At 44.8% G+C, this 12700-nt stretch overlaps 1 protein-coding gene across 1 annotated transcript in view; it reads right to left on the bottom strand.

Moving 5' to 3' along the window:
- The window catches only part of LOC126413238 (semaphorin-2A-like), a 1385371-nt gene that overhangs the window by 38402 nt on the left and 1334269 nt on the right, over positions 1 to 12700 (bottom strand). The window contains exons 9-10 of the mRNA XM_050083137.1: positions 8795 to 8962; positions 8587 to 8711 (exon numbers count right to left, since the gene is read on the bottom strand). Of these exons, the coding sequence (XP_049939094.1) occupies positions 8587 to 8711; positions 8795 to 8962 (293 nt within the window). The remainder of the gene's footprint in view (positions 1 to 8586; positions 8712 to 8794; positions 8963 to 12700) is intronic.

The raw sequence follows: 12700 nt of genomic DNA on the forward strand, positions 1-12700 counted from the left end.
ATAGGCAGACATCTTTCCAGACCATCACAGGAATTCCAAACTGCATCAGGATCCAGTGCAAGTACTATGACAGTTAGGCGGGTGGTGAGAAAACTTGGATTTCATGGTCGGGCGGCTGCTCATAAGCCACACATCACGCCGGTAAATGCCAAACGACGCCTCGCTTGGTGTAAAGAGTGTAAACATTGGACGATTGAACTGTGGAAAGACGTTGTGTGGAGTGACGTATCTCGGTACGCACTGTGTCGGTCCGATGGCAGGGTGTGGCTATGGCGAATACCCAGTGAACGTTATCTGCCAGCGTGTGTAGTGCCAACAGTAAAATTCGGAGGCGGTTGTGTTATGGTGTGGTCGTGTATTTCATGGAGGGGGCTTGCACCCCTTGTTGTTTTGCGTGGCACTATCACAGCACAGGTCTATACTGATGTATAGCACCGTCTTACTTTCCCACTGTTGGAGAGCAATTTGGGGAAGGCGACTGCATCTTTCAACACGATCAAGAACCTGTTCATAATGCACTGCTCAGACTCTGAGAAAAACACTGCAATTTTACTGTGATGAATGATCAGGACTGTCTTTATGGACTGTGAGAAAATTTTAACTTTTGACCAACAGTGTATCAATAAGTGTGTGCATTTGATACCTTTGTTATTGTAATTATGAAAAAATTTTAGCAAATATGTATTGGCCAATGCCCAAAACAATTTGTAAAATTTTTGTGGGGAGCATGGGCGCTATGTAAGTAGGCTGTTTAGGTTCTTACATTGGTAACGCCACCGCCACGTAGCGCTCTGTATGAAAATCACTGGCTGTGCTGTGTGCAGTCTGTGGCTAGGTGGCATTGTTCGAATTTGCTATTGTAGTGTTGGGCAGTTGGCTGTTAACAGCGCGTAGCGTTGCGCAGTTGGAGGTGAGCCGCCAGCAGTGGTGGATGTGGGGAGAGAGATGGCGGAATTTTGAGAGCGAACGATCTGGACGTGTGTCCATCAGAAGGAGTAAATTTGTAATATTGGATATCATGGACTGATATATATATATTATGAATTTTGAACACTATTAAGGTAAATACATTGTTTATTCTCTATCAAAATCTTTTTTTTGCTAACTATGCATATCAGTAGTTAGTGCCTTCAGTAGTTTGAATCTTTTATTTAGCTGGCAGTAGTGGCGCTGGCTGTATTGCAGTAGTTCGAGTAACGAAGGTTTTTGTGAGGTAAGTGATTTGTGAAACGTATAGGTTAATTTAATCAGGGCCATTCTCTTGTAGGGATTATTGAAAGTGAGATTGCGTTGCGCTAAAAAATATTATGTGTCAGTTTAAGCACAGTCATGCATAATTTTTCCAAGGGGACGTTACAGCTGCTCTAAATTTTTAATTTCTAACGATCGCTTTTTATCTGGAGACAGATACCTGCTTTTGCTAAAACTTATAGTGTACACATCTGTCGGTGTCTTTGGTTGGTACAACCGGTAATACGGGAATCGAGATGAATATTCCTCACAGAGTAATCTGCATTTGCTGGCCAAGGTCCGTGGCGCTCCTAAATGGCGCGACGATTGTCTTTGTATAATAGAAATTACGTTCCATCTTATGAAACAACACGTGTCTAGTGATCCACGGTCTGATCTTAATGATATCGTCTCCACTGCAATTGTCAACACTGCTTGGTCAACGTGGAAAAGGTAATAATCGTCTGCAGCAGCCCCTTGTTCAACAATGTGCGCTGAGCAGGCTGCTCTGAAACACCTGGGGCTGCATCAGCATTGTACTCTGTCGCGAGATGCGCCACAGATCGCCGACTACCATGCTCTACAGAGCCAACTGTGATAATTAGTGCACGTCCAGCACCTCGTCATCTATGCGTGGTTTCACCGCCCCTCAACCTCTTCCCATAGATGCTCAAGACAGTGGCGCGATAACAGGTGACCAGCGTCGTCGTTTCCGAGATGCTGTTCCCCAGACGCCGGGAACCACAGTGGCTTATACCAACGGATGTCCCCATTTGCGGCCCGTATTGAGGCTAGAATGATTTCCCATCTATTCGCTCCGTTTGTGTACTTTGTTTACCGTGTCGCGTCCCTGCAATCAGTCTTGCGTGGGCAGTTCTGTTAACTTTTTGCGTCATTAGTCGACATCCTTATCATATAAACAACTGTGTAATACACTCATCAGCCAGAACTCTATGACAACCGACCTACTGTCGATATAAACCCGTTCAGGCGATAGCACCGTCACCTGGCGAGGAACGATTGCTAGTCAGACACACGCACGGTGCATGTTGTATCAGTGTGTGTGTTGGTCACGTGTGGAATTGGGAAGGCGTGCGATCTATCTGCGTTTGACCGAGAGCAGATTGTGACGGCCAGTTGGCTCAGAACGAGCAATTCTTAAACTGAGCGATTGCTCGGGTGTTTGAGGAGAGCTGTGGTGGGTGTCTTCAGCACGTGGCGAAATTACTTCCAGGCGTCGTGCTGTTGAGCGGCCACCTCTCATTACGGAAGTCGGACGCCATGGGCAAACTGGTAAAAATTGGACAGGCGGTGAACTGTGGCGGAACCAAAATCAGACTTTAATGTTGGGCAAAGTGCAAGTGAGTCAGAACAGACAGTGCTTCGAACACTCAAAACAATGGGCCGCGGCAGTGGGAGACAGATGCATGTACCAACGTTAACACTTCGATATCGGCCTCGACTACTGAAATGAGCACGTGACCATCGGCAATGGACGTTGGCACAATGGTCTGCTGAATCCAGATAGCTTCTCCATCATGCCGATAGGAGGGCGCGAATCCGTCGTCTTCCAGGGAACAACTCCTAGACACCTGTGCTCTGGGAGACATTCACGTGGGCATCGATGGGTCCAGTGGCACCATGACGGCCAAGGAGTATCGTACACTGGTTGCAGATCACGGACAAACCTTCATGACGATCATGTTTCCCGACAGCAATGGCATTTTTCTACAAGATAATGCGCCATATCGCAAGGCCAGAAGTGTGATGGAGAGGTTCAAGGAAAACGGTGGAGAGTTCCAGTTGATGTGCTTGCCCTCCAGCTCTCCAGATCTGAACCCGTTCGAACACATCTTAGATGTGATTTAACGTGGCGTCGTCCCCCTCTATGGAATTTACGGGAATCGGACGACTTGTTTGTGCAGAAGTGGTTCCAACTCCTTCCAGCGACCACCAAGGCCTCATTGCTGCCATGCCAGGGTGCGTGGGCACTGTTATTCGAGCCGAAGGTTGACATACCGGCTATTAGGTAGGTGGTCGTAATGTTATGGCTGATCAGCGTATATAGCATTGGGGTACCTCCCATTGTCGTACATACTAGGTTTGCTTATGCAGCTTGCCAAGTAGGAACGATCAAATGCCTCAGTGACCCCAGCGGCTCGCCTAATCTTGCCTTCCCGACCTTTATGGATACGACGTGCAGGTGACGTCACTATGTTCTTAGATTCGCTGGTTTATTGGTTCTTGAAAGTTTACAAATTTTCAATGGCTAGCTGATGTCAACCTTCAGTTATATGGAAGTTTAGTGTTTCAGCATTTCCGTAACATTTGTCCTTAGTCACACACACACACACACACACACACACACACACACACACACATATCTGTTACCATTCGCGCTGCCCTTCTTATATATATATATATATATATATATATATATATATATATATATATGAGGTATATATGAGGTATGACTTGTGAGGATATCTTATTGAGGCTCTAATAATTATACCACAAAGGCCTATAACGACCCTGTCTAAAATCAAAGTACCTATTAGCACACCTTATACGGTTGGGCATAAAAACAAATTCTCTGTATGCGTCCCTAAACTGACGAATTAAATCATCCAGGTTTGGCTTACAATACCATAGTTGTTCTAACACAATAACAGCTGCAGAATAATTTATTTTGTTGCCATAAAACGTAATAGCTAATTTATCAATCCTCTGTTGATTGTTGGGAACTAGGAATGCCAGGCGCAGGTCGTCCGGGTAATTTCGGATATGGTCCCAGTTGGCATAAAAAAACTCCAACGCAGACATTAGCTGTAAACAATAATATATATATATATATATATATATATATATATATATATATATATATATATATTCACGGCGACACTTACGGTATGCCTATACCCGTTCTACGCGCTGAAAGGAAGCTTGTATTCTCCAAGTCTTTCGTTTACTTACAGTAGATGTTGTTGCTTACGACGACAATTAGCGATGACAGCTCACAACAAACTGAACAACAATTTACTAAATAACTCGCTACGATCACATTTATTGCTTGCACTGGCTACGATATTCACAGCAGGGTGCCCAAAACAGCACTGTACGCTCATTGGTTGTCGCAGGAAGTTGACTAGATGCGCTGAACCAGCCTAAACTCAGCTGCCATCATTCCTGACTCGAACAACAGTACACGTTAAATATCGCCTGGAAGTCCTATTTGGAATAGGTGCCACCGACGTAAGTACTATTGTAGAATGGTCCACAAACATGTTTCATAGGCAATCTCCCTTTTGCACTGACTGCACTCTTTCCCAGTATCCTACTTAAGACATCGTTACACCACTGTCGGTGTTCCATCCTCTGACGGACACAGCTCTGATTGCACGTGGGGACACGTGACCATCGCCTCCGAATTGTACTGTTGGCACTAAAAACAATACCCACACCCTGCCATCGGATCGCCACATTGTGTACCGTGATTCGTCACCCCACACAACATTTTACCACTGTTCAATCGTCTAATGTTTACGCTCCTTGCACTAAGCGAGGCGTCGTTTGGCACTTACCGTCGTGATGTGTGGCTTATGAGCAGCCGCTCTACCTTGAAATCTAAGTTTTCTCACCTCCCGCCTAACTGTCATAATATTTGCAGTGGATCCTGATGCAGTTTGGGATTCCTGTGTGATCTTCTGGGTAGATGTCTGCCTATTATACATTACGACCCTGTTCAAATGTCGGTGGTCTCTTTCAGTCCTGTACGCTTTTTTGCTTTACGTGTCCCTTCAAGTTTCCACTTCACTATCACATCGTTAACAGTAGACCTCGGGAGGTTTAGGAGTGTGGAAATCTCGTGTACAGAAGTAAGACACAAGTGACACCCATTCACCTGACCACGTTCTAAGTCCGTGAGTTTCGTGGAGCGCCCCATTCTGCTCTCTCACGATGTCTAATGACTACTGAGGTCGCTGATATGGAGTACCTGGCAGTAGGTGGCAGGACAATGCACCAAATATGAAAAACATATGTCTTTGGGGGTGTCCGGATACTTTTGATCACATGGTGTACGCTCTGAGCCGCCGACCTCTCACTGCAGTGGATGAGGTCAGTCCATACCTAGGTGAATAAAAAAAAATCGCGTATTTATGGAACAAAATATGGGTCTCATTTCTTGCTGTGATTTGCAAAAAGCCTCGTTGTCATATAGTGAATCGCTTATGAGTTATGAGGGTTCTTATCAGCACATGATTTACGATGCGCAAGAATATGACTGGGCGCGTCGCGCCTTACCGTCCTTCGCATGTAAGTCTGAATAAATGGAAAACGACAGGAGATATCTCTCTGTTCCGAATTTTAAATAAAATTTTGATATCTTTAGAATTGTGAAATCAAGAAGATACGATAAACTTCCTCTAAGGCGCAGATTTTGGTAGTACGTGTGTATCATAAAATTCCGCCTCCATCACTGACTAGTCTAAGTTGCATTTATCGCGCTCGCATCTGTACTGATGTGAAAACATTGTAATTCCGTTGCTCAGTTACACATGTTACTTACTTTTGGGCTATTGTGTTGCAGATTTACTGTGTACCATCACTTACAGCAAAGTCGATGACAACGCAGGAACAGCTGCGTCCATCACACAAGTGATTATTTCATGAATATCGGCTGAAATAATTTCTTAAAGTTTCTTTAGTGCCTAAAACTTTCCTCACATTTTGAGCCAGCATTTCTAGTAAGGCATGTAATACGTACCGATTATTATTTAGAAATGGGAACAATACCGTCTACATAGTGTAGACAGATATGCTTATATGATGTTAGTCCGGTAACAATGAATAATCTTTCCTGCCAAAAAGCTCATAGAGATAAGTTAGTATCTGGAGATGACAAGCAGAAAATTCAAAAATAGATACAAAGAACACACGTGAAGCTGTAAGAGGGAAAGCAGTCATTGTATCGTGAGTAAACCGTGTAGTACGGAACAGGATGTGAAAATCATTCCAATGAGTAGTTACAACACAGAATTTCTTACATAACAGGAAATTTTCACGTACAAAGAGCCTTTGGAATGAATAAGAAAGTAATAAATAACCATATAATACGAGTAACAATGCACTGATCATCTTGGTCACTATAATAATAACAAACGGAGACGCAGAACGTAAGCAGATTAGTACTTGCGATTGCTTCGACTACCAATTGCCCTCTTTCCCAGCGCTGGCATCACCACACACAATAAAACAGGCACACATATCACAAACAAACGAATATGAAACTACTTACAAACATTATAACACAACCAAAAGACGAACGAAGAGCAGACAGTCATTCTTGTGAACACTTTACACAATACAGGAACCACACAGTTATAGTGAAGTGTTCGATTGAAACATATTAGAAATCACCAAAAATCGGACATCCTGATGAACGGGGCCAACTAGGTACAACACCAGGACAACACATACTGAACAACAATATCACCAAATAGTAATTTAAGTTTATGGAACATCTGCTTCAGAAAGTTACTACTTTGTTAACACTAAATAACAAAAAGCATAATCATTATACAACGTAATTACTACATACATACAATGAGGTGACAACAACAATGTAATACCTTTTAATAACGCGTCGGACCTCCTTTTTCCAGGCGTAGTCCAGCAACTGAACATGGTTTCGACTCGACAAATCGTCGAAAGTCCCCTGCAGAAATATTGATCCGTGCTGCCTTTATACCCGTCCATAACTACGAAAGTGTTACAGGTGCAGGATTTTGTCCATGGACTAACTTCTCGATTATGCCCCATAAATGTTCGGTGCGATTCATGCCGGACGATCTGGGTGGGCAAATCCTTCGCTCGAATTGTTCAAAAAGTTCTTGAAACAAATTTAGACAACTTGAGGCCCGATGACATGGGGCATTGTCATCTACAAAAATTCCATCGTAGCTTGGGAACATGAAGTCCATGAATGGCTGCAAATTGTCTCCACGTAATCAAACACATCATTTTCAGTCAATGATCGGTTCAGTTGAACCAGAGGACTCAGTCCATTCCATGTAAACACTGACCACACCATTATGGAGCCACCACCGGCTTTCACAGTGCCTTGTTGACAGTTTGGATCCATGACTTCGTGAGGTCTACGCCACACTCGAACCCTACCATCAGCTCTCACCATCTGGAATCGGGACTCATCTTGCCAGGCAATGGTTTTCCAGTACTCAAGGGACCAACTGATACGGTCACGAAGCCAGGAGCATCGCTGCCAGGCGATGTCGTGCTGTTAGCAAAGGCACTCGCGTCGGTCGTCTGTTGCCACAGTCCATTAACGGCAAATTTCGCCACACTGTCCCAACGGATACGTTCGCCGTACGTCCTCCATTGATTTCTACGGTTATTTCACGCAGTATTGCTTGCCTGTTAGCACTGACCGTTATTCTCGGCCAACTTAAGGTCGTCGGCCACTGCGTTCTCCCTGGTGAGAGCTAATTCCTGAAATGTGGTATCGTCGGCGCGCTCTTGAGACTAGAACTCGGAATACATAATTATCTAACAATATCCCATGCGTCTAGCTTCAGCTACCATTCCTCGTTCAAAGTCCGTTAATTCCAATTGTGAGGCCATAATTACTTCGGAAACATTTTCGTATAAATTACCTGAGTACAAATGGCAACTCCGCCAAAACACCGTCCTTTTACGCCTAGCGTACGCTATACTACCGCCATCTGTATATGCTCTTGTCGCTGCCGCATAACCTTGTCACCTCAGTGCAAAACAAACATATATTACTGGAAAATTTTGTACATGGCTGCACGTTCGTAGACCGTTAATAGTTACAATTAAAAGAAAACAGCCCTCGGTCACTAATTTTTAACGAATTAACCGGGTCTCAACACTGCTAGGAGTGTCTTCCTCAGAATTTAAACCAAAGGATGGTCTATAACATGGTCACAGAATTATGACTAAAAACGTATGACACAAATTATAAGTACGGAATTATCGTGAAAGACTGGTTTAAATTCTGAGGAAGACACTCCTAGCAGTGTTGAAACCCGGTTAATTCGTTAAAAATTAGTGACCGAGGGCTGTTTTCTTTTAATTGTTGATATATTACTGGCCCTTGAAGATACTCCCTGATTGAAGAAGCGAAATGCGTATGGCACAAAACAAGCAGACGCCTGTCATGCTTTTTCCAAAGAGACAGCTGTTCTCATCGCCAAGAATACACAAGAAGTAATTAAGGAACGACGGGAAACATATCAAATGTGATGAACTAGAATTCCAGAGCTCCCCATGGGAACAGAAATTTTCAGAGTTGATCGTCGACAAAGCTGCAGTTACCTTTTTAGAGATTTCCATCGCTCTGATTGGCTCCCCTGGCGTAACGTCGAAGACGTCGACGAGCCGAGAAGCGGGTTCAGCCTGCTCGTCCAGCCACTTGGCCACTTTGTACACCTGCCCCTTAGCTGAAAACGGAAACAAGAGTGGGCAATGCGGCTCTGCTACCAGAAGGGCCATCGAGAAGTCGTCGACACAGCAGCGTCCTTACTTGTCCCTGCGAAGTAGACGGTGAACTCCTGGCCCCTGGCACCGGTGACGGCGTCCACGACCAGTCTGGTAAACAGCACGTCCTTCACGTAGAAGATGGGCCGCCCGTGCTCGTGAGGAACCGCCGAGTCCATCAGCGGATGCGAGCGGATGAAGTTCAGCACGGCATCTGCAACACACGTGCCTCGTGTCTCCACTTTACAGCTGCAGTCACAAGAGTGTGGTGCTCACGGAGACAAATACACTTTCTGATTCTAAATCTGCATTTGCCTGCAGAGTACAGCAAGCCACGGCAGGACGGATTTTGCGTGAATTTCCACACAGCCGCTAACCAAGTTAATTCTGACACATGTTGTGTTACCAGTGTTGGCCAGCTTTTACGAATGTTAATAACTGCATTGTAGAATACACAGCTGGATATTGTATTTTTGTCTATGTATGTCACCCAGTTCCAAACCATCCAAGGGCCATACCTTTCGAGACGTTACATCCACAAAGAAACTGGTATAGACATGCATATTCAAATAAAGAGATATGTAAACAGGCAGAATACGGCGCTGCGGTCGGCAACGCCTATGTAAGACAACAAGTCTAGGGCAGTTGTTAGATCGGTTACTGCTGCTACAATGGCAAGTTATCAAGATTTAAGTGAGTTTCAACGTGGTGTTATTGTCGGAGCACAAGCGATGTGACATAGCATCTCCGAGGTAGCTATGAAGAGGAGATTTTCCCCTACGTGAGTATCAGCAATCCGGTAAAACACCAGATCTCCGACATAGCTGCTTCCGGAAGCAAGAGCGGGACCAATGACGACCGAAGAGAACCGTTCAGGGTGACACAAGTGCAACCCTTCCGCAAATTGCTGCAGATTTCATTGCTCAGCCATCAACAAGTGTCAGCGTCCGAACCATTCACCGAAACATCATCGATGTGGGCTCTCGGCCCACTCGTGTACCCTTGATGACGGCACGACACAAAGATTTACGCGTTGCCTGCCATCAAGACCGACACTGGACTGTTGATGACTGGGAACATGTTACCTGGTCGGACGAATTTCGTTTCAAATTGTATTGACGTGTACGGGTATGGAGACAAACTCACGAAACCATGGACCAGCGCACTATACAAGCTGGTGGAGGCTCTGTAATGGTGTGGGGTGCGTGCAGTTGGAGTGATATGGGACCCCTGATACCTCTAATACGACTCTGACAGGTGGCACATACGTAAACATCCTGCCTGATCACCAGCATCCATTCACGTCCATTGCGCGTTCCGACGAACTTGGGCAATTCCAGCAGTACAATGCGACACCCCACATGTCCACAATTGCTACAGTGAGGCTCCAAGACCACTCTTCTGAGTATAAACACTTACGCTAGCCACCGAACTCTCCAGACATTAACACTATTGAGCATAGTGGGTTGCCTTGCAACCTGCTGTTCCGAAGAGATCTCCACTCCCTCGTACTCTTGCGGATTTATCGACAGTCCAGCAGGATTCATAGTGCCAGTTCCCTCCAACAGTACTTCAGACATTAGTCGAGTCCATGATACGTCGTGTTGCGGCACTTCTGCGTCGTCAGGAGAGCCCTGCACGATATTAAGCAAGTGTACCAGTTTCTTTTGCTCTTTAGTGTATATGAACATATATGATGCAATAAATATTGACCAATTTACTTAAGATTTTTATACGATACTCTAACAAATTTCTTTAAACAGAAACGTACAGGTAAATATATGTCTGAACGTTTGTTAGAGCATCACCTAAATATCTGAAGCAAAACGCCCAAGAACTTTCCGAGACGTTTGTTAACATTATTTTCTCTGTATATATCATTATATACATATTTATACAGGGTGTTACAAAAAGGTACGGCCAAACTTTCAGGATACATTCCTCACACACGAAGAAAGAAAATATGTTATGTGGACATGTGTCCGGAAACGCTTACTTTCCATGTTAGAGCTCATTTTACTACTTCTCTTCAAATCACATTAATCATGGAATGGAAACACACAGCAGGCACAAGTTCTTGCAGCTCAGGTAGAGTATCCCGTATGAAATCATGATAACGTGCTCCACTGAGCTTAGGTGGAAGAACATGGGGCCCAATCAAGACATCACCAACAATGCCTGCCCAAACGTTCACAGGAAATACCTGTTGATGACGTGATTGCACAATTGTTGGATGAACCATTCGCAGAAGTGTACCCGTGGAGGCGAATCAGCTGCTGATAGTGCCTGCACACGCTGTACATGGTACAGAAACAACTGGTTCTCACGTAGCACTCTCCATACAGTGACGTGGTTAACGTTACCTTGTACAGCAGCAACTTCTCTGACGCTGACATTAAGGTTATCGCCAACTGCACGAAGAATTGCCTCGTCCATTGCAGGTGTCCTTGTCGTTCTAGGTCTTCTCCAGTCGCGAGTCATAGGCTGGAATGTTCCGTGCTCCCTAAGACGCCGATCAACTGCTTCCAACGTCTTCCTGTCGGGACACCTTCGTTCTGGAAATCTGTCACGATACAAACGTACCGCGCCACGGCTATTGCCCCGTGCTAATCCATACATCAAATGGGCATCTGCCAACTCCGCATTTGTAAACATTGCACTGACTGCAAAACGACATTCGTGATGAACACTAACCTGTTGATACTGCGTACTGATGTGCTTGTTGCTAGTACTGTGGAGCAATGAGTCGCATGTCAACACAAGCACCGAAGTCAACATTACCTTCCTTCAATTGGGCCAAATGGCGGTAAATCGAGGAAGTACAGTACATATTGACGAAACTAAAATGAGCTCTAACATGGAAATTAAGCTTTTCCGGACACATGTCCACATAACACACACAAATAAAGAAGTGTGTGAGGAATGTTTCCTGAAAGTTTGGCCGTACCTTTTTGTAACACCCTGTATATCGTATAAAGCTACCTGGCGGATTAAAACTGTATGCCGACCCGAGACCCGAACTTGGGACCTTTGCTTTTCGTGGGCGAGTGCTCTACCGATTGAGCCACCCAAGCTAGACTCAAGACCCTTCTCGCAGCCGGCCGCGGTGGCCGAGCGGTTATAGACGCTTCAGTCCGGAACCGAGCGACTGCTACGGTCGCAGGTTCGAATCCTGCCTCGGGCATGGATCTGTGTGATGTCCTTAGGTTAGTTAGGTTTAAGTAGTTCTACGTTCTAGGGGACTGATGACCTCAGATGTTAAGTCCCGTAGTGCTCAGAGCCATTTGAACCATTTGAACCTTTTCGCAGCTTTTCTGCCGCCAGTGCCTGATTCTCCTATCTTCCAAACATCACAGAAGCTCTCCTGAAAAACTAATACTTCTGGAAGAAAGGGTTTTGCAGAGACATGGCTTAGCCACAGGCTGGGTGATATTTCCAGTATAAAATTTTCACTTTGCACCTGAGTGTGCGCTAATATCAAATTTTTCGGTCCGACAAACAGTTTAATCTGCCACGAAGTTTCATATCTGAGCATAGGCAGCTGCAAAGTGAAAAATTCTTTGTGTATACCATATACAGGATGTCCCAGCTATCTTGTCCACCCAAAATATCTTTGTAACAATAACAGCTATTGGAAAACGACTTTCACCGGTATCAATGTAGGGCTGGGGCCCATGAATGTACATATTTGGAAACGTTCTAAAACGAAAGAATATGTGTTTTTAACACAAACTTCTGTTTTTTTAAAGGGACCTCCTATATTTTTTCTTCAGGAATCCATAGCATGACAAATCACATACACAATGGCGTTGATTGCATCGCAATATTCCCATTACATCCCGAGATATTAAGACGCGAAGTTGACGCTTGAAACACCCGACATGCGCTGCTAGCGCACGTCCTGAGGCTCAGGCGTGAACCCCATGTTGCCCGTAATCGCGATGTGATTGAA

This window comes from Schistocerca serialis, chromosome 7 (genome assembly GCF_023864345.2).
Source record: "Schistocerca serialis cubense isolate TAMUIC-IGC-003099 chromosome 7, iqSchSeri2.2, whole genome shotgun sequence".
NCBI lineage: Eukaryota > Metazoa > Arthropoda > Insecta > Orthoptera > Acrididae > Schistocerca > Schistocerca serialis.